This window comes from Malus sylvestris, chromosome 15, assembly GCF_916048215.2.
Source record: "Malus sylvestris chromosome 15, drMalSylv7.2, whole genome shotgun sequence".
In the NCBI taxonomy this organism is placed as follows: domain Eukaryota; kingdom Viridiplantae; phylum Streptophyta; class Magnoliopsida; order Rosales; family Rosaceae; genus Malus; species Malus sylvestris.
The window spans coordinates 14,455,824-14,476,927 of record NC_062274.1 but is presented as its reverse complement, the minus strand read 5'-3'; the positions used below and the strand labels follow the sequence as shown (position 1 = coordinate 14,476,927).

Below are 21,104 nucleotides of genomic sequence, written 5' to 3'. Positions count from 1 at the left end.
ACACTGGACTAGCCTTAATAATAGGGTGCATTTTTGCTCACCCACATTAACTTGGGTGTATGCTCACCACACATCTCCAAGCTTGCCAAGTGTCCCCTTGCTTTAATCCTGGTTAACATTTTCATTTGTTATTAATATTTTACTATAATAATGCATTAATAATCATCTTAACATTTATCTTTAAACTTTTTAATCAATATTTGTATCTCAACTGTCCATCTCCCCTCTTCCTCCCCCCTCCCATCTCTCTCCTCTGTCCCTTTTCCCCCTTTTCTGTCATTTGGGCGAACATCCCAAATCTAAAATCTCAAATTATAATACAAATTTAAAGAGGAATGGGTGAATTGATTTGACGGGGTGAAGTCCATCGACATCGTGAGAAAGGAGCACAGGTTGCCTCCATTCACCCGAAGCAAAGATGCACAGATAAGTGAAGAAAATTTGTACCCAGAAGACTGTTCCAAATTGTGGGTGGTTGGCGTGGGGTGGTGATAGGTGGGAGGAAGCAGATAACAAGTGAGAGGAATAAAGGGTCGTCGTTGGTGCTTTAAATGCTCGAGCAATTTCCAATAGAATATTATACATAAATAAAAGGAAAAATTAGGTTCTTATCCTTCCTTTGACTACTCTATTGATTAAAATCCTATTCATTTTTAATTTTTGATCAAGGTCCTTGGTATTATTAAATCATTAATTATTTCAATAATTAAATATTTTTTATTTCTAAATATATTCATTTAATGTTAAAAATTTTACAATTAGTATATTTATATTTATGACTAAATTTTTTATCATATATTTTTAGTTTTAGTTTGTATCCATTTTTAATATGTAATTTTTTTTAATTTGTACCAATTTTCTTTTCAATTTTAATTTGTACCCATATATTAATTTCTTTTTGTGCCCATATTTTTTAAAGTTTATTTGTATTTCTACCCATATTTTTTTTTATTTGTACTTTTTATTTTGCTGAATGTACCCATGCTAATTATATGTACCCTTTCATGTAAAACTTTTTAATCTTAAAATGTACTCATTCTTAAATATACAAAATTGTTATATGTAAAATGTACCATTTTTTAATATAAAATCTATTCAATTTTTTTCTAATCCATTTTTAAACTTATATGGGTACATTCTTTTTTCTTTGATTTTAAAATGTATCTATGTCAAGTTTAACCGAAGAAATTTACTAATGTTATTAAGCCTAATATCTTTTTTTTTTTTGTGATTTTGAAGAATGTACCCATGTTTTGATTTTTTTGGTTAATTTTGATGAATGTACCCATGTTTACACACACACAATAGTAGATTATATTTTAATATTTTTAATCCCACAAATTATGGTTTTTTATTTTAAATCTCATTTATATAAACAACTAAAATTTCTAATTTTTAATTTTAAAAAAATAGTAACGTACATAGAAATAAATTATCACATTAATTTCAGGGATCTCAATCAAAAATTAAAAACTAACAAGGTTTCAATCAAAGAATATTCATGACTAAGGACCGCATCCAAAGTCTCCCTAAATAAAATTACAATTAGGAGATAATTTCTGTGATTCGAAACGCCATGGATGATTTGGTGGAGGAGGACAATTTCTTTGGAACTGAATAAACGCTTCGGGAGGTGAGTTGCATACGGTTTTTTATTTGTCTATTTTTAGTTTATTTTTATTTCTTTATTAAATTAATAAAGAGTAATTAAATCACAATTAACCAGGGTTAAGGCAAGGGGACACTTGGCAAGCTTGGAGATGTGTGGTGAGCATACACCCAAGTTAATGTGGGTGAGCAAAAATGCACCCTTAATAATATGGTTCAACTTCGTTTTTTATGAGAATTGAACTTAAGACTTCTTACTTATAAGTGAAGAAAAATATCACTATACCTCAGTATTAAGTGGCTAAAAACTAACTATAGTTCTTGACATTTAATTGTAACATTCCAATATTAATTAGGTTGTAGTAATTATTGAGCTTTTTGTATGTAGGTTATATATTGATTCACATAAACAATAAAAATATTATTTGATGATTATTATTACGTCCCTATAATATGAAAAGTTATATATCATTATGTGTGAATTTCTCTATATATATGCATTGTATGTACCTATGTGGCTATGTATATACTATAGTTATATAACGAGATTTTTGTATCAAAACTTAAATAGTGATATATTCGTTTCAAAATTTATGTATCGATACAATCGTATCGAAACTTACGATGTCGATAAACTCATAAGGATAATATATCGGTACGTAAGTATCGAGACTTGTGTTTGTTACAATCGTATCGAAACTTACGTACCGATATATTATCCTTATGAGTTTATCGATAACAATATACACGTGTTATATATATACAAGTCTATCGATAACAGACAACGACTCAACTAGTCCAGCCGTGGCTTGCCTGGGCTCTGATACAACCTCTCATACCTTAACCATCACAAACTCCTCCTCAAGAATTAAAGCATCATTTAAAAGCAAAAATTGTAGCTCCTTTCCCGGGAATCATATCGAAAATCTACCTTCTTTTCACGCCAAATTAACTTGGCTTAGCCATCTTCCCCTCTTATAAATATATTCTTATTCCTCCGTATAATTCTGTAGCTACCTCCCTTCCCACATTCCTTTGCTCTCAATTTCTCAATCTGCTCTCAATTTTCCAAATTAACATTTTGTTTTGTAATTCAGTTTTCTGGAATTGGAGGCTAGAAATTATGTGTCACCCTTCAGGCGTGCCTAATTCGGTGAGACGGAGAGTGAGAGGCTTGGCCGTGCTACAGCAGCATCGCAGGTGGCTTCTTCTGGAGGCGTATGTGGCGGTAGAGACGGCAGTGAACCTGCATGCGGCTGCAGCTGCGGCCAGAAGGGTTGGAGAGGCTGCTGCTGGAGGTGGCGGCGATACAAGGCGGTGCTTGTGCTCGCCGACGCGGCATCCGGGGTCGTTCCGGTGTAGGCAACACCGTGCTGAGTATGTCTGGGGCGGTGGTCGGAAGTTGAGAGGAAATATGTCGAGTAATTAATTAGTTCCATTATATTAGTACAAATTAAGGGGAAAAGATGATCATATATACGGGCGATCTGTTTTTCTCTCAACTTATGCATGAAGTAATTTGTGCATAATAATAATTATGTCTTTTTTATTTCCCATTTCTAACGGTTTATTTTTTATTGCATTCGACTGTCCTGCCGTCGATGACAAAACAAATTTATATAGCGAGAATTTAAATTCGGGTGCATAGAGGAAAACTCTAGCCATCAAATCAATTTCCTCAAACCAATTTCTACCCCAACGTTGACAGTCTACATTATTGCATTTGTTGGTCCATACTCCACAGCGTGCTTATGAAAATGACATTGATAATTCGAGATTTCATAGCATCCACCGACGTTGGATCCTTTGTTAAAATTGACACGTCTCGACTGCGAAGTTGACTGAGGAACCAAATTTTACAGAGTATAGTGAAACAAGTAAAAGCCTTCCCCACTGGGATTTTCATCTAATGATTTTCTTTTGCTATTCAAGCTTCGTTGATTGCATAATCAAGCACACCCTGTTCACATTCTACATGCTGTCTGTGATCAATTTGAACTCGATCTTCGACTTTAGCATCCAAATTAGAGGTTATACAGCAGTAAAACTCCATTGATTTCACTGCAAGAATCAAATAAGGTAGTTAATCAAGGCTATTATGACATCCAAATTAGAGGATATACTGCAAGAATCAGCAGTATATCAGAAAATTCTTGCAGGTAACATTCTCATATGCAGGTCAAGGACACATCCACAGACACTAATATTTGAAAACTTCTTTCGTTAAATAGTATAAAGCAACTTTAGTCACCAGACGGCACAACTCTATCGTTGAGTTGATTGGATTTAATTTCATTATTTTCTAAAGATGCACGAGGAATTTGGCACAAAATGTAAGAGGACTCTGGCCCAAAGAAAGCAAATTCATGTCAACGTATCACCGATTCTTTGTTGATAAGGAGGGTGAACCTCAAGACCAAATGAAACGACACATTACTATGAGGAACTGGTGTAAACCAGGCTTCTAGATGAACTAAGCCTCTAAACAAATTGGGTAGAGCCAAAGGATAAACCTCGCCAAGAAATTAAGACAATATTTGTGGGGTAGTGCTATCCACACACCCATTTTTACTACTCACACACCTCTCAATTTTCGGCCGTCGGATCATATGAACTGAAGAATATCATTGGCCAAAACTTAACAGGGGTCCATGGGAGGTAAAAATGGGTGTGTGAATAGCACTTTTCTATTTGTGGTTACAGTGCAAGAAGAATGAATTTTATCAATCTGTCAGGACTAACTATAGCACAGGAGGATGGAGCTTCCAAATATACGAAATTGACGTGAGAATAGGAAATGAATATGTCGCATGGACTATAGAGATTTTTGCAGAGTTTGAGATTAGTTAAAGAAAGAAAAGAAAATCCTCACCTTAGAGTAGCAGTCTTCACGAACAACTGTTTGATTGGTTGTACCTACATATACTTCACATGATGCTCTCGCCTGATTACCATTAAAGATCATAATTAGAATATTAGAAAGCAAGATTTAACATCTAATCTAAGATGCACGATAGAGTGGTTAAGCGTGAAGTGAAGCACAACATAATCAATGTCCACCTCAACCATCTCACCCTTATTCAATTGCAGGATTTCACATGTATCTTTTCTAAAGTGATAAATCTGTTAGCAGATAGCAACAGTCACTCTATCCTTATGTGCCCATTTGTTTGTACCGATCTTTCACCTACCAAATCTGGGCTTCCTGTAACTCTACGGTTTGGATCAGAATCTTATTTCTACTAGCAGCAGCACTATATCACATACTATGCATCAATGAAAAGTACACACAATTGTTCCTCTTTCTTTTCCAACACAAAATAATTTGGGGGTAAACAAGTAGCCCTCTGCACCAATCATGAGTGCATATACAAGAACTTATCGGCACCTTTCCTCTCAACTCATTTCCTAAATGATTGACCAAACTAGAAGTAAATCAAATTTCAACAATGCTGGATGTCTCAAACTGCTCTTGCAAAGTTGATCCTATGAACTACTAAATTAAATAAAGAAGAAAACTTTACGAGCCTCAAGAACAGTAAAGGCGAAATCAGTCAACCAAATGAGAAGTGAAAAATGTGAACTAGTTATAACACTTCTTACACAATTTCCCAACTCTCTGATAGCAAAACTCAGAATTTCTTATAAATACGAAAATTCGAAGACTACATAAACGGAGTGTTTGCAACTTTCGTTAAAAAATTCCCAAATAGATACAGATTCTAATAAAAAATTTAATCTCTTCCTCTCAATGTTCAAACAAATATCAGACAGAACCAATTCCAGAGAAAAGCTTCTACATTGAATCAATTCGAAGTAAAAGACTCTACATTGCATCAAGAGCAAGTTTACCTTGATCGGAATCTTGAAGAACAAAAGCCCCAAACTTCCATCCACCTCCGTATCAGTATCAAAGGGAATAACCCCCTTGGCGAAATCTTCAAGCAAGTAGAACACGTCGTGGAGGACCTCGAGCCCGTCGATCACGAGTGTGGCGTTCACGTACGACGATGCTCTGGCCCTCACGCGCCCTCCGTCGGAGCTCACAAACCCTAGCTCCCTCGCGCGGTACCCCACCGTAACTTTGAGCGAGTCGTAATTCAGAGAGAAGAAGTCGCGATTTCGAACTCTGATGGTGAGAGAGAAGGAGAGGTCGAGAGTGGGCTTGGGGGCCGCGTTGATTCGGACGTGGTTGAGGCTAATTCGGGCGAGTTGGACGGTGGGGTCGGAGGGGTAGAGGAAGAAGGCGGCGGCGGAGAGGAGGAGGAGGGAGGTGGTGATTGAGATGTAGAGGCGGAGAGAGCGTCGGCAGCAGTAGTCGGGAGTGGGGCGGTAATGAGTTAGAACGACGACGTTTTGCTGAGGTTGGGGGTTGTAGGGGCCAGACGGGATCGGCGCGTAGAATACGTACTCGCTCTTGGAGGAGGCCATGTTTGCTGGAACAGCGTAAAGACGCGACGACGACTTAACAGAGTTTCTTTGGCTTTTTCCCCGTTTATTTTCTACGCAAAATATTAGGTTGTTGATTTGGTGGGCCATAGATTACGTGGCACGATCGACGCCGTCCAAGTGGACCTTAACCGATCATTAACCCAGGACCCCCCAATATTAGGCCAATTTGCACATGCGACCCAGGACATTTTTCACTTTGGTACAATTTTCCCTCGTATAGAGAAAAAGGCTAAACTGCCAATTTACTTTTTGAACTATCACTTAACTTTCAATTTTAATCATGAACTTTTTAATTGAAAAATTAAGAACTTAAACTAATTTTTATTGGCCGATTTCCCCCTTAGCGTTAGTTTTTCATAGATTTCATCCAAATTAACGTTAACTTTTATCACAAATACACCATGTGACTCTTTTGTGGACAAAAGCGTCACTTCGCTAGACCTTTAGATACAAAACCTATAAAATCACACATACTTGCATAGGTTTATATTTTAGAAATATAAGGTTTTCAATTGTGTTACAAAATGAAGTACCAAACTACCTTGACGTGTGCACATGCTTCCATTTAACAGAAATTTGGATGGAATGAATGAAAAATTAACAACAAGGGACAAATCGGCCAAAAAAATTAGTTTAAGTTCTTAATTTTTCAATTAAAATGTTCAAAGAGATAATCGAAAATTAAATGATAGTTCATAAGACAAATCGTCAGTTTACTCTAGAGAAAAATAACAAATAACACAAACTTATTTCTATTTGTAACTCTATTATATATATGTTTTTTCCGGTTGAAAGAGCAGAAATATTAAATAGAATATCCTCTATTTTTTTTTCCAGTTCATATAAGTCACATAATGAAATTAAACATAATTATTCTAGTTGCTAAGTGTTATTTTATCGTTTTTGGTGATAATTTCTAGAAAAAAGAAAAAACAAAGCTTAAGTGGTAAATGCACAAAAATGGAAAAACTAGGTGCTCTTTTTGCAATATGTCTAAAACTTATTTTTTGATTGGCGGTCGTATAGTAAGATGCGGCAATAGCGTATATCCCTTGCTAATACAAAAACCCTAGAAAATCAGACTTCCAGAAGGCAAAACCAAACGGCGGTTGCCTGATGAATTTGGCGGGTGAGAGTGAGAGAGTCGAGAGAGAGTTGGAGAAATCAATGGATAACAGAGAAGCAGATCAGAAAGTGCCAGTTTTCAAGGACATAAGGCGATATTACTGTGAATTCTGCGGGATCTGCCGCTTCAAAGAGACTCTGATCGCTTCTCACATCCTCAATCACCACAAGGTTTCCAATCCCGTCTTTTTTTTCTTTTTTTATCAAATTATGAATTTTTACGATTTGGTTTTTTGAATTCGAGGGATTTACTGTTGTGGGTCGATTTGGTTTTTGTATTTTAATCGAAATTTGAAGTTTTGGGTTTTATTCAGATTGATTGTGTTTATTTTTATTTAGTTTTTCGCTGTTTTCTTATATGCTGTAGCAGATGGATATGGCAAAAGAGGCTGGTGGGGAAGGGGAAGGAGAGAAGGAAAAATGTAATACTTGCGAAGAATGTGGTGCTACTTTCAAAAAACCTGCACATTTGAAGCAACACATTCAAAGCCACTCCCTTGAGGTATTTGATTGCTATCGAATTCAAAGGTTCTTAGCTTTTACGTGTTTGTGATAGTTTCATATGAGTTGATTGTGTCTATAGCTTTCCGTACTTTTTCGATGAAGTTTACGTCATGTTTGCAACAATTTAAGAATGAAGTTTTGCAGGCATCGATATTTTTAAGAGCTATCTTTTGGATAGCGTGACGCATTGGATCCCACACAAAGCACTCCAAAATGCGAGAGGTTTTTGACTTGAATGGACCAGTATCAGGTGGGAGACCTCCTGTGAAGCTCCATCAAGCGAGCCTCAGTCACGTACCTTTCAGTTTGAGGTTTGAATGCTTGAACATGCGTAGTTTGTTTGTGAATTCGCTTTAGCTTATTCTCTTTACTTTTGTATGAAGTTTTCGTTATGTTTGCATCGGTTGAAGTTAGAAATTTTGCAGGAATCAACATTTTAATGAAGTATCCATTGGACAACGTGAAGCATTGGATCCCAATCAAGAACTCCAAAATGCGAGAGCGTTTGACTTGAATGGACCAGTAACAGGTGGGAGACCTCCTGTGAAGCTCCATCAAGCGATCCTCAATCACGTAATATGTGATTTGAATTCGTGTTCATTTGGGTTTTGGAATTGTGTTTATTGGTTCATTATTTATGTTAGCTTATTCTGTACAGAGGCCATATGTTTGTTCGGTGGATGATTGCCGTTCCAGCTTCAGAAGAAAAGACCACTTAAATCGCCACCTTCTTCAGCACCAAGGGAAACTCTTTAAGTGTCCAATTGAGAACTGTAATCGTGGATTTGTTTGCCAAGGTAACATGAGCAGGCATGTTAAAGAACTTCATAGTGAGGATGGCACCTATGTTGGAAGAGGTCAGAAGCAGCATGTGTGCCAGGAAATTGGTTGTGGAAAGGTGTTTTTATTTGCTTCGAAGTTGCGGAAGCATGAGAGTTCTCATGGTAGCTTTCATTTCTAAATTCTAAATCCTTATTTATGTTTTCGGCACTATGTGAATTGCAAACTAAAGACAATATCCTTCATTTCTGTAGTTCATATGGATTCAGTGGAGGCATTCTGCTCTGAAGCAGGTTGTATGAAATATTTTACCAATGACCAATGCCTCAAGGACCATATCCTGTCCTGCCACCAACATGTTACGTGTGAGATATGTGGTTCCAAAAAGTTGAAAAGGAACATCAAAAGGCATCTACTCACCCATAAAGGAGGAGCGCCTTCAGTTGAGAGAATTAAATGCAGTTACAAGGGTTGTCTTCACACATTTTCGACTGTAAGTTGCAGCCTTTGGATTGGTTGCATTATTTTGGTACAGAAAATTTATTGTTTGTTATTCTGTGTTGCCATGGTTATTTTTGACTCCTTTTCGGGTTTTGGCTGGACATTTGCAGAAATCAAATCTCACTCAACATGTCAAGGCTGTACACCTTGAAGATAAACCTTTTGCCTGTAGCTTTTCGGGGTGTGGCATGAGATTTGCATACAAGCATGTGAGGGATAACCATGAGAAGACTGGACGCCATGTTTATGCCTATGTGAGTTTTGTTCTTGGAGCATTCAATACCCTTTCCATGTATGGATTTTCAGATAAGCATCTTTCCGGGAAAATGCCACATTACAAATTCATATTTGGAACATTATTTTGATTTGCAGGGGGATTTCGTAGAGGCTGATGAACAATTCCAGTCAAGGCCAAGGGGCGGCCGTAAGAGGAAGTGTCCCACCATAGAAATGCTCTTACGAAAACGGGTGACTCCACCGGCTCAGTTGGGCCTGGAGCCTGAGTACCTCTCCTGGTTGCTCTCACAAGACGCGGAGGATGAGAATTGAGTCGTGGCGTTCTAGTTAAAATGACCAGACACGCATACTAACCTATGAGAGTGAAAGCTTTAGGAATTAGGAATTTCTCAACACGAGATTTGGATGTTGGATGGTGTAATGAATCTCAACAATAAATATATATAGCATTTCTGTATTTAACGAAGTCTTGGTAAACAATCATGGTGAGGATTGCACTATGTTTCGTACTTTTTAGATTATTCACCAGCGCTGTTACTGTTTGAATTCGTTCGAACAAGCGATGCATCAGAGTAGAACCTCGACATCTGAGGTTCCCTCTCCAGGGCAGCAGTCACATCCTTTACAGATTCACTACGTCGTGCCGCCCTTGGTTTGGGCGCGATAACTCGATCCTTTTTGCCGCCCCCTTTCTCTGCTTCTCGATTGTCCTCCATACTACCTCCGGCTGTTGATGTAGGCTTGCCGTTTATGTTGGCCGAATCATGTTGCATATATGTTAACAGATATCGTTATTTTTCGAAGCAATCTGATTAGTGTTATCAAGAGTATTTGTTGAGTGTTGTCGATGCAATCGGTCGAGTGTTACTGAGATATGCTTAACAGTCATTACACCAAACACTAAGTGAGCACAAAAGAGACTACCAAACATTCGGAGCCCGAGAACTTCCACATGCTTGTTTCTTGGTTTGCGGGTGATCCTGATCCTAGGACCACCTTGGTCCCAATGTGCATCCGTCCTTATTTGCAACCCCCTTGACATTTAAAGCTTTTCTTTCTTAGTCACAAAAAGGTTCAAAGTTGAGTTAGGATTATAATAGATTTAATGTTTAGTTCCTTTCAATATAATGAAAAATTGATCCCATTACGTTTTTGACCTGTCTAACATAAAATGGTATGAAATTTGGCATCAACTATTAACTTTTAATATGTCAAATTCAATATTTAGTTGTGTAATTATAATTATGGTCGAGTGATTTTTGACCAACATTTAGTTCAAAAGGCCCCTTTAAAATATTATATTGTATTTACTTGGATATGATAATGAGAAGATCATCAAGGAGATTGACATAATTGTTTTTTCAAATTGTTTTTAAGATTTTCGAGTGAAATAATGTGTTATGTCAGCTAATATAAAATGAGTGTTTTTATTACCATGTTGTATTCAGGTTTAAATTTTCTCTTTTTGGAATGGGTGTTTTCATTACCACTCCTTTTGCGCCTACAATAATTAGAAAAAAAATTGCATGGATTAGATTAATATATATTTGGAACCTTGATATTCATGTGAATCCAAGAAAATTTGAGATGAGAGTAAGGAGGATGTGACGGCACGCAACCATCCAATACCATGGGCTAAGATATCGTATGAAAAATCAGTTCCTATTATTGAATATGATATACATAAACTGACTAAAATCACAGCCCTACAAAACTCATCTCAATCAGATATCCATATTATGGTCTAGAAAAAAGGAGAAAAATGAAGGGAGGCAGTATACATGGAGAGATTTTTCAATGCCTCGGGAACATGGTTAGGCATACCGAGTGTCATAATACAAGTGGTTGGAAATTTTTTTTCAAGTATACAACCACTTGTATTATGACATTTGGTGTACCGGACCGTATTTCTAACACTGCCACATTGAATTTTTTTTCATATAATAGCCAATACACTTCATATATCAAAAGAATAATTAATTGCAATGAGCGATTTACAATTTTGTGCGACACAAATATACACTTAAAATAAATAAAAAATTGAGAGTTTTGTACGGTGACACCACCTGCACATGTCAAGGCCAATCCTGACTATAAGTATTTCTCAAGTAATTTTACCATAAGAGTACTTAGTACTATTTTGATGAAAAATTGGATCCTTGGTAACCCTAAACCCTATATATGTGCTCTGATTGTTCAAGAAGAAGAGAAGTACTAATTAATAAAGATAAAAGTATAACACTTGTATATATCCATCATATATTCATATAAAAACATTTACACCTGAATTAAGCAAGCAGAGACAAGATTTTCATTATACCTATTTGTATATATACGTACAACTTCTATAAATAGTTGGATTAATGAAAAGGATGCAACAACAAACTTTTTTTGCGGACTTAGTTAACTAAGTAGACTGATCAAGTACTGATGTGGGAGAGAAAGAAGCCTCTGAGTTATTATTGGTAGGCATGGACTTTGATCGCTTCATCCAAACCGATGACGTGGACCGGTGAAACCGGCACCGGAATGAGCCTTGATGTGTCGTTGGTGAGCACAGACATTGACCTTTTTGTGAAGTAATTGATGCAGCTTCTGCGTTGCCACCATTTTCTGGAGTTGTTGAGACTTTCAGGCCACTGCCATGGGAGGCCATGTTTTGATAGAGGATAGTGATACTAATGAAGGAAAAGCTTATATAAATTTATTGCCAGATTGCCTTTATATATAGGAGGAAAGAAGGGAAAAAAAAAGGGATTTTATCCTCGAAGAGTGTGCGGTCAGAAGCGATCTAGTAAGGCAATCAAGCTATATCTTTGATTCCTACCCTTATTTGTCTCTCTAGAAACCAAATTAAGAATTTGTCTTTTCGTACTGTCATGTGATTCATTTATAATGTTAAATGTCTATATAATGTGGTCATCGTACATCGTTCGGCCAATTTTCGTCAGGTATTATTTATATTCAATTTTAAATAAAAAATTAATAATGATTTCTGACCGTACGATGTACGATGAACTGAAGTGATTGAAGGATTCCTAAGATCCTCACAACATTAATATTATCAGATAGGTGCATGGAATATTAGTTATATCATTCATTTATATTCTATTATCATAATTAATGATATCATGTAACAACGTAATTGTTTTACAAAAAAATTATTCATAAATAAGTTAATTTTGTTTTTTGTTTGTTGTTTCTAACCTACATCTGTGCTTTTCACGAAGTTAATAGACTCTAAACCCTTGGTTGTTATGCTAATCCGGTCTAAAGGTTGAAAAGGGTGGCTAAAAACAGATGAGGAGTCATTATCTCAACTTCTAAATAAATGAATCATTTTTACCAAAAACAAAAAAACAAAAATAATCATGTATTAGAGAAGAGAATAGGACAAGATCATGAGATGGATTCCATAATCCACCCACTTAAGTTAAGAGTTTTGAGCCTATTCAAAACTCCTCATATAATAACATTTCACCAGTGTGAAAGGCAATACTGTTTTAAAAGAAAAAGTGAAAGGCAAATCATGAAATGTTTACTATTTTTGTTTGTAATGGGAATTAGAATATTTTGATTCCCGACTTTTTTTATGTTCCTTAATACATAGTGATTAAAATTATTTTTAATATTTTTTTCCCTTGAGTGTACTAACACATACGTAATAAGAAAGAAATCATAGATGACCCTCCCCACCTTGTAAATTGTAATGTACTTGAAAATTTAGGATTAAATTAGTTGTGGGGAAAATAATTGATCTTATCTCAACTCCTCCTCTCTCTTATTTCAAACTTGTCGATTCATGACTTCTGTCGTTAGAAGAAAAGTTGATGTGGAAGGAGACTTGAAGATAAAAAAAAGGGTGATATGTTGAGGTCGGTAAGGTGAATGGGTATAATAGCTAGTGGTTGCATGAAGATGAGGCTTCCATGTGGGAGGGATTATAAAGTATATGCAATATATATATGCTGATTGCACACGTAGCATACATTCTGATTAATTTGCTATTTTACACCAGACCATACATGGTCCATACATGTGCTCTCCCTACCCGAAGTCAAAAAGAATTGGCATCTCCCATTATTGCTTAAGAGCAAGAGCTTTTCATTGTCATCGGTCTGACAACATTAAACTTTAACGAGCTAAACCGTATATTTTTCAAGTTTCATTTCCTAAATCATCTTTGTAAAATATTAGCCAAATCAGAAATATTTGAGACATCTAATTGAGTTCAAAAAAATTGACACACTTTGGTCTAAAGAAAACATTGAAATTTTATCGTGATAATTAAATAAGCAAATAGTTTCGGATTGAATTGATTTTTTGTAAGGATGATCTATGATATTGAAACTTACAAAGTAGATAGTTTGGATAGTTGAAGTTCGATGTGAAGTGGTTCCACAACTAATTCCCATTTTTGATAAAAATGAAAATCTCTTCCTTTAAGGGGTCTGTTTATATATATTGTCTTAGCCATGCATGACATGAGCCCATATTGAAGATATGGGTTGTTCATGACTACTTGATATGTATTCTTGTTGTTTCCGACTTAACTAGGTTAACTTCTTCATCCATACAAATTACAGGACCATTGCATCGTTTTTAATGTGTAGAAACTGAAATTGGCAGTTTGTTTGTTGCGAGCTTGTTTGATTTTCACAAGCTAATGAAATTGGCAATTTTTTTTCTTTTTGTTTTTAAAGGAAACGATGATAATAGATTAGACAAGTCGAATTATTCATAAGGCTTGTTCATTAGTCTACCAAAATAGTCTTGTTCTCAAAATCCGCGCAAGATAGTCAGAAAGAACCAAGATTTTGGAATTAGTCATCAATTACAAAGTCGGCAAAATAAAGGGATAGTCTTTAAACCAAAGAATGCTTGTTAGTGATAGTTTGCTTCTGCAAGACGGTGAATGTTCATACAATTTATTTCTTCTTAGAAGAAACCATTTTTCTATGTACGTAATGTTAATTTCAAATACATCTTTGAAATCAAACACAAACATACCAGGCTATGCATGCGCTGTCTCATACTACAGCAATTTCAACTTGAATTACACGGTTATATATATCCTTGTATTATGTTATCTTATCTTTATAAATTATATCCTTGTAGGAATTTGTATGAAATGATACCCCACCAACCTTCTTTAGTTTTTATTTTCTTTTGAAATTTGGGGTGGTGCCTAACGGACAAGGATTATCTGCCCTCCTTATTCTCGTGCCCTCTCATACCCTCATGTTTGTGTAGTCACGGTTAAGCCACGTCAACATTTTATATTACTATTCATTTTTGTCCTATTATGTCTATAAAAAAAACAATATAAAATGTTGACGTGACTTAACCGTGATTACACAAAACAGGAGGGTACAGGAACAAGGAGAGCAGACAATCCTTGTCCGTGCCTAACACCTTCCCTAATCCAATCCCTTCAAGTTTCGTTTTCGTTCGATGATAGCGATGACCTTTTTAAGTTATCAAGATAGCATATATATATATATATGAAATTCAACAATGCAAGTCGGCTGGCTTGTTATGATTCTTCTTTTATCTATTGCGCATTACTCATCTGAACTTAATTTAAGCTCCAAGAACTGCATTTTGGTTTGATTAATCTACCTTGGGATGTATCCATTTATGTCTACATCACTCATCGTAAATCTATCTTAAACTGTGAATATGTCTATGTACATCTAAACACACTCAACAAAATAGACACAAGTAAATGTACCACCAGTTTCATAACGGATTTTCTCGTCTACTAGACTCTAAATTGGCAATAAAATGACTTACTGATTGGTTATCCTTTAATAATACTAGCTCTTTTAAAAAATTGAGACTTTTTTTAGTGACTCGAGTGAGAATAGTACTTCTCACTCGAGTTTTCCCTTAATAATGTTTGCATACATATATATAAAAGAATTGATTATTTGATTTCGGGTTTATATGTGAGAATCCAATGATTGAAAGATCCGTTTACTAACCATTTAATTTTTTTTTTTCATTTTCACTTTAATATAGCTTACACATGTGGCAAACACAAAAAGTGAAAACAAAACAAAAGTCATTTTTTGGACAAAAAAAAGAAGACGTTATTTCTCTTAAAAAACGAAATAGATATTAACAGATCTAAATCGTAAATACAGACCTAAATGCGATTATTGATGTATGAACGCACGGCATGTCATACGGGTTAAGAAAAATTGGATAAGTTTAGAAGAAAATGTCAATGATGCCCGAGTGTTCCTTCTTCATCTGACTGGATCCACCATGCATTGAAAGTAACAAGCTAAATAAAAATGGCAAAGAAAAAAGGAATAATTAACAGCCAAAAATACAAAAAAAAAAAAAAAAAAAGGCAGCTAGAAAACAACTACCAGTCAAGGAACAAACTACCAGTCAGTTTGATCTTTTGGTTTTCTTCTCTCTCTGGGGGCTCATAAGTGCCTTTGCTAAGTTATCACTTTCAAACGAAGAAATCTTGTCTCAGTTGTTCCTGAATTTTCGAGAAAAAAGTTGGAAGTAATTTTAATCGAGAAAGATCCATGGCGAGAACCGGCAATAAGAATATACAAGCCAAGCTGGTGGGTATGTCTTCCTTTTTATTTTTACTTTTTTCTTTTATTCGCTTAATTAGTTGTATGCATGATCTATTGAGTTATTGCTAATTACTATTGTCCTTAGTAATTTTGTGAGGTTAATTGAGTTTTGATATGATTCTGATTAACTTGATGAGCACCATCCACGATGATATATGATATGACTCTTAGGATTGATTATAGCGATGATTCCTGAATTAGGATTCTCGCAGATATTTACATATATATATATATATATATATGTAAATATATATTAGTAGGCAAAATATCCAATTGCAAGAGCGGAGCTCTACCAACCGAGCTCTATACCCCCGAGCCAAGTAGAGCATGCATGAAGGAGTCAAATGCTTCTTCTATTCACTTAGCTATTAGATTGTTAAAATTGTCACATTTTATCAATAAATATAATTTCGCATTGAAATTTTTGTAAATTGGTTAACTTCGTTATTATGATTGTTTCCAGGTACTTCTTGGGGACATGGGAACTGGGAAAACAAGTTTGGTATTGAGATTTGTGACTGGAAAATTTTTGGAGTACCAGGTTTCACTTTGGATCAAATCTTAATTTCTATGTACAAAATGTAGAATACTAGAATATTTGTTCATGGCTTTTAATTAATATGAGTACTGTATAAATGCAGGAATCAACAATCGGAGCAGCTTTCTTCACTCAGGTTCTGTCACTAAACGAAGCTACTATCAAATTCGATATATGGGACACCGCCGGCCAGGAACGGTACCACAGCCTGGCTCCAATGTACTACCGCGGTGCTGCTGCAGCTGTTGTGGTGTACGATATCACAAGCATGGTATGGAGACTAGTCCAGAACAGTTTCTATCGTCACGTTTGTTGCTAGGTCTTCTCATGTTCATGTTTGTCACATAATGCCCTGAACATTTGTTGGTAATCCAAAATGGCTGCTGCAGCTTAATATGCTCACTGATTAGCAACAGAAAGATTTCCTTTAAGCAGCTTCAACCTCTAGAACTTCGGATAATACTTGGCTCGTTTGGTACCTAGGATTGGATTGGATTGTTATTTGTCGAATGATTTAACAACGCTTCACTAATGATATCTCTTATGTTCAATATGTGGTGTGTTTGCTGCAGGATTCATTCCTTCGGGCGAAAAAATGGGTTCTAGAAGTGCAACGACAAGGTGAATGCATGCCAGTTTTTGTACTTAAAAGTTTCATTTTCAATTAGTTTTCGCATCAATTCGAATGAAGTTTGATATTTGTTCAAGATAACTGAAATTTGTTCAATATTTTTCAAATCAGCAAATCCAACCTTAATAATGTTCTTGGCTGGTAACAAGGCTGATTTGGAAGATAAGAGAAAAGTAGGGTCTGAGGTATTCACTCTTCACCAGGACACATTTTGTACATGTAATTTATTGATTCTTCAAGTTTTTCTCATGAAATTTATATTTTGAATTTATTTTTGACTGCAGGAAGGTGAGCAATATGCCAAGGAAAATGGTTTGGTTTTCCTTGAAACATCTGCAAAAACTGCACAGAATGTCAATGAGCTCTTCTATGAAATAGGTACATACTTATCACCCTTTCATAATGTTTTTCTTTTCCGATAGAAGTGATATTCTACTTTAAACTAATCTAAATTGCGGGGAAGAGGATTCAAACTCGGGTGCATAGAGGGAGAATATCCGCTCTAATTGACTAATGTGGCTACGCCCACGTCTCCCACCCTATATAATGTTTGGAATAATAAGTATTCCAAGTTTTCCGCTTGATTTGAAATCAATTGGGCAGTATTCGAGTTGTATGATCCAATTCCATCAGTCCATTAGCAAATATTTTTGAAAAACGCTTATGAAAACAAGTCTTTTTTTGCAGCAAAAAAATTGGCCAAAGCTAGCCCTTCTCGTCAATCTGGGATAAAACTGCATAGCAGATCACCTCAAAACAGCAGGAGAATGTTCTGTTGCTCTTGAGTCTTGATGATTTCGGTATGCATTTTCATTCGCTGTATCTTGCCTCGATTTCAATTTTGGTCACCGTGTTTTATTTTCTGTTAAATTCGACGATTACAAAGATACTAAACTTCTTTTAACAGGATTGTGAACAATTTCAAGGACATGGTTCAACAAGATGGAGAAACTAACTAAAACTATGGCTGTATCAGAAATGAATATCCATCTGCAAGCTCTGCCAACCTGCTACAAGATATGAATTTCCTTTGTTTATGTTGTACAAATTATAAGAATTATTTCATTATGTTAATTGATGTTAAAGAGTGATTGTGGAACATAATTATTATGAGAAGCAAAATTTCACACTTAAAACGTGCCATGACGGTGAATAAAACAATCTACGCTTTCTTGGTGTAGCTTGAAAGATCAATAAAATTTCGCCACCAAAGATTGAAAAATAACCTACCTATATATCCCCGTCCCATGAGATATACTCATGTGCCCTCGAGTAATGAGACAGTTGTTCCTAACACTGTCATCAACACATGAAGTGTGGTGTTGGAACAATTGTCCAAAAACTTGATTGTATGTTTTTCTCTCGTGCGGAGAGAGAGGTACACAACGGGGTTGGCGAAGTTCCTCTTGTTGTTAGTTTGTTCATCAGTGCACAACGGAAAGATATTATTGGCTGTAACTGTTCTATTATTTTGCTCTACACATCTCTCTCGTTACATGATTTGTCATGTGATAAAATAGATAAAGATATCCGGCAGGTTTGATTTGTCATGTGATAAAATAGATAAAGATATCCGGCAGGTTCAATTGCATTGTTTATCTCAAACCAAATACACACTCTCACTCTCTCTCTCTCATTCTTACCGAAGTGGACAAAAACCTCCAGCAGGTTTCAATTGCATTGTTTATCTCAAATCGAAGTCCCTTAAAAACAGACTTTTTTTTTATAATTTTTTTATTTGTATTTTTTGTTTGTTGAATTTTTGTTAGTCCACCATTTCCCGTTCACGTGCACACCCATCCAATTTCTCACAATTTCTCACGTGTAGAAAAATGAAATGAAACTGCTTCTCCATAAACTAGTACAAAAGCAGGTGAAAACAAGAAAAGTACTTCTGGCTCTCTGCTTTTGCAGTTTGGGAGGGAAGGAAAAGAGACAAGCATGGCATGGCTTGGATGGACCAGCCATGACCAACGCATGCAGTGAAAAGCTGATCGGAGTACTGTCTTTCCATTTACAAAAAAACTTACCATCATGTGGATATTATTGTGATGATGTCTTATGCTAATCATGAATTGTCACTCATTTCATTCGTCGCACTTAATATTGAGTGATTAGTTTAATATTTCGTCATGGTGAAAACAACCCTCAAAATGCCATAGAGACGTTTGAAGCTAATAATAACTTAACTACTTAAGTAAGAATATCGGCCACGTCATTTGTCCATCTGAAAAATGAGGCCTCTAGAGAATGGACAAGGATTGTCTGCCTTCCTACTTCCATGCCCTCCTGTTTGTATGATCACGGTTAAGTCACGTCAACATTTTATATTTCTATTCATTTTTGTCTTATTATCTCTATAAAAAAACAATATAAAATGTTGATATGGCTTAACCGTGACCATACAAAACAGGAGAACACGGAGAGCACCGAAAGTGGGAGGGCAGACAATCCTTATCCCTAGAGAATTGCTCTAATAGGGCAACTCTATCAAAAATAGATCTATGTATTTGATCATACCTAACCCATGTAATGTAAACCTGCTCAATATGAGAATTGCTCCGGTAGGAGAGAATTTTTAGTGTGATCGGTACATGGAATGATACATCACGTGTTACTATGCAAATGATGAGATATGTGTGCTAAAAAGTTAATAACTTAAAAAATAAAATTTCACACCACTCTTATTAAAACACGCGGTGTACCATTTGTGTTCCCGTCATAGCTAAAAATTTCTCCTCCAGTAGGGCAACTCTATCAAAAAATTATCACCCTTGTAGGGAAGTTATTCTCTCCGACGTAGATCACAAAAAACCCATCTCTTTATGACAATATAATATCCTAAACTACGAGGAGAATTAAAAGAGAGTCGAACTTGGATGCACAAAACCAGATACAAATATAATACACTAACCTACCTAATTCGTATTTGCTACGGAAAAAAACCATATAACTAAAATTAAAAAAAATGAAAAAACGAAGAAATATAAAAGCTCTAATTAATCACCATTAAGGAGAAGTGGAACGAGAACCAGAGGAGGAAGAGAGGCCATTGTTACTATTGGAATCAATACCCGAAGTGCCAAAAGACCTTGCATCTCTGAGAGAAACAGAGCAAGCCCCCGCAGGGAGCTTCTTCATCGGAGTCAAAGGAGGCGTGGTAATTGGGTTTGACGGACCTGAGGGGGTTCGTTGCGCAACCTCTTCGTCCCCGGAGCTTGAAGAAGAACCCCCATTTCCATCCTTGATGGCGACATGTCCGGCGTTTGGAAAGGAGTGTTTGTTTCGCTTGCCCTGCCGATCGCTTCGTTGGAAATGTACACAAAATGCTCTGCAGCTCCACCACCGCAACCGCCGCTGCCGCCACCAGCTTTTTCGTTACAATTAGCACCATGACTGGGACTAATTTTGTCATCTGGGGTTGGTTGCGGGGAAGTTACAAAAGAAATTGATGGGGAGGGGATTGACAAAATTATCCCTATACGGCAGGGAGATGTGTTTGGTAACATTTCTTGGTTTTGGACCGGGATGTCGAAAACTTGGAGGAGCTGAGAGTACTGCTTCTCTGTACCTGCACAGTCTTCTTCTTTGGAAGAAACCGGTAGGGAAAGGTAGCTTCTTGGAGCGCGATGAATACCTAAGAAGCCGCCGAGAGAAGGGCCGGTTGGGTGGTCTTGAGACTGCTGTGTTGAGGGCAGATGAGGAGCGGCTGTGGCGGCCGCTGCAGAGTCAACGACGGTGTTGGAGTAGCTGTTGGTTTGTGCTGGCGGCGGCAGAGGAGGAGTGAGCAGTAGAGCTCGGCCAGCAGCACCAAGATCAAGCCTAAGACTATGTCACCACCATCACCAGTGTTGCCCCCATTATCACCTTCGACGTGCCCTTCATCTCTCTCTCTCTCTCTCCCCCTCACTTTCTATCTCTAGACTGTGGTGGACTGAGGGAGGAGAAGAGTGTCCTGGTGTTATATTGGAGGCCGAGCACAGAGCAGCTTTATTGTTTTGGCGGGAAACAGTACGTTACCTGTGACAAGGGAAGGGAATGTAGAGGGGCAAATAGTCCTGGGGAATGTAAAGGCTTTCCCTTCTGACAATCAAGGTCAAATTAGTCATTTGGCACTAACACTAAA

The 21,104-nt window shown here is 36.5% G+C and overlaps 3 protein-coding genes and 1 pseudogene across 6 annotated transcripts; 2 read left to right on the top strand and 2 right to left on the bottom strand.

Moving 5' to 3' along the window:
• Positions 1–3,237: 3,237 nt before the first annotated feature.
• LOC126601580 (uncharacterized) lies at positions 3,238–6,099 on the bottom strand. Its single transcript, XM_050268309.1, has 3 exons — positions 5,461–6,099; positions 4,481–4,552; positions 3,238–3,669 (listed from the first exon to the last, which is right to left on the bottom strand). The coding sequence occupies exons 1-3, from the start codon at positions 6,037–6,039 to the stop codon at positions 3,667–3,669; spliced, it is 654 nt and encodes a 217-aa protein (XP_050124266.1). The 5' UTR covers positions 6,040–6,099; the 3' UTR covers positions 3,238–3,666.
• A 1,013-nt stretch (positions 6,100–7,112) lies between these two features.
• On the top strand, positions 7,113–9,673 carry LOC126601577 (transcription factor IIIA-like). 3 transcript variants are annotated; one of them, XM_050268308.1, is made up of 8 exons: positions 7,208–7,356; positions 7,556–7,687; positions 7,834–8,000; positions 8,115–8,262; positions 8,348–8,633; positions 8,724–8,962; positions 9,081–9,224; positions 9,343–9,673. In XM_050268308.1, exons 3-8 carry the CDS (start codon positions 7,903–7,905, stop codon positions 9,517–9,519), a joined length of 1,092 nt encoding a protein of 363 aa, XP_050124265.1. In that variant the 5' UTR covers positions 7,208–7,356; positions 7,556–7,687; positions 7,834–7,902; the 3' UTR covers positions 9,520–9,673. The 3 variants fall into 3 exon arrangements, with proteins under 3 accessions (XP_050124264.1, XP_050124263.1, XP_050124265.1); XM_050268307.1 differs by lacking the exons at positions 7,834–8,000; positions 8,115–8,262 and having other exon boundaries at positions 7,113–7,356; XM_050268306.1 differs by lacking the exons at positions 7,834–8,000; positions 8,115–8,262 and having other exon boundaries at positions 7,113–7,356; positions 7,553–7,687.
• Positions 9,674–15,627: 5,954 nt separating this feature from the next.
• On the top strand, positions 15,628–18,114 carry LOC126601581 (ras-related protein RHN1-like). 2 transcript variants are annotated; one of them, XM_050268310.1, is made up of 8 exons: positions 15,628–15,794; positions 16,273–16,350; positions 16,451–16,618; positions 16,920–16,968; positions 17,090–17,163; positions 17,263–17,356; positions 17,666–17,778; positions 17,886–18,114. In XM_050268310.1, exons 1-7 carry the CDS (start codon positions 15,756–15,758, stop codon positions 17,761–17,763), a joined length of 600 nt encoding a protein of 199 aa, XP_050124267.1. In that variant the 5' UTR covers positions 15,628–15,755; the 3' UTR covers positions 17,764–17,778; positions 17,886–18,114. The 2 variants fall into 2 exon arrangements, with proteins under 2 accessions (XP_050124267.1, XP_050124268.1); XM_050268311.1 differs by having other exon boundaries at positions 15,640–15,798.
• A 1,666-nt stretch (positions 18,115–19,780) lies between these two features.
• Positions 19,781–21,003, bottom strand: LOC126601578 (uncharacterized; annotated as a pseudogene).
• Positions 21,004–21,104: the final 101 nt, after the last annotated feature.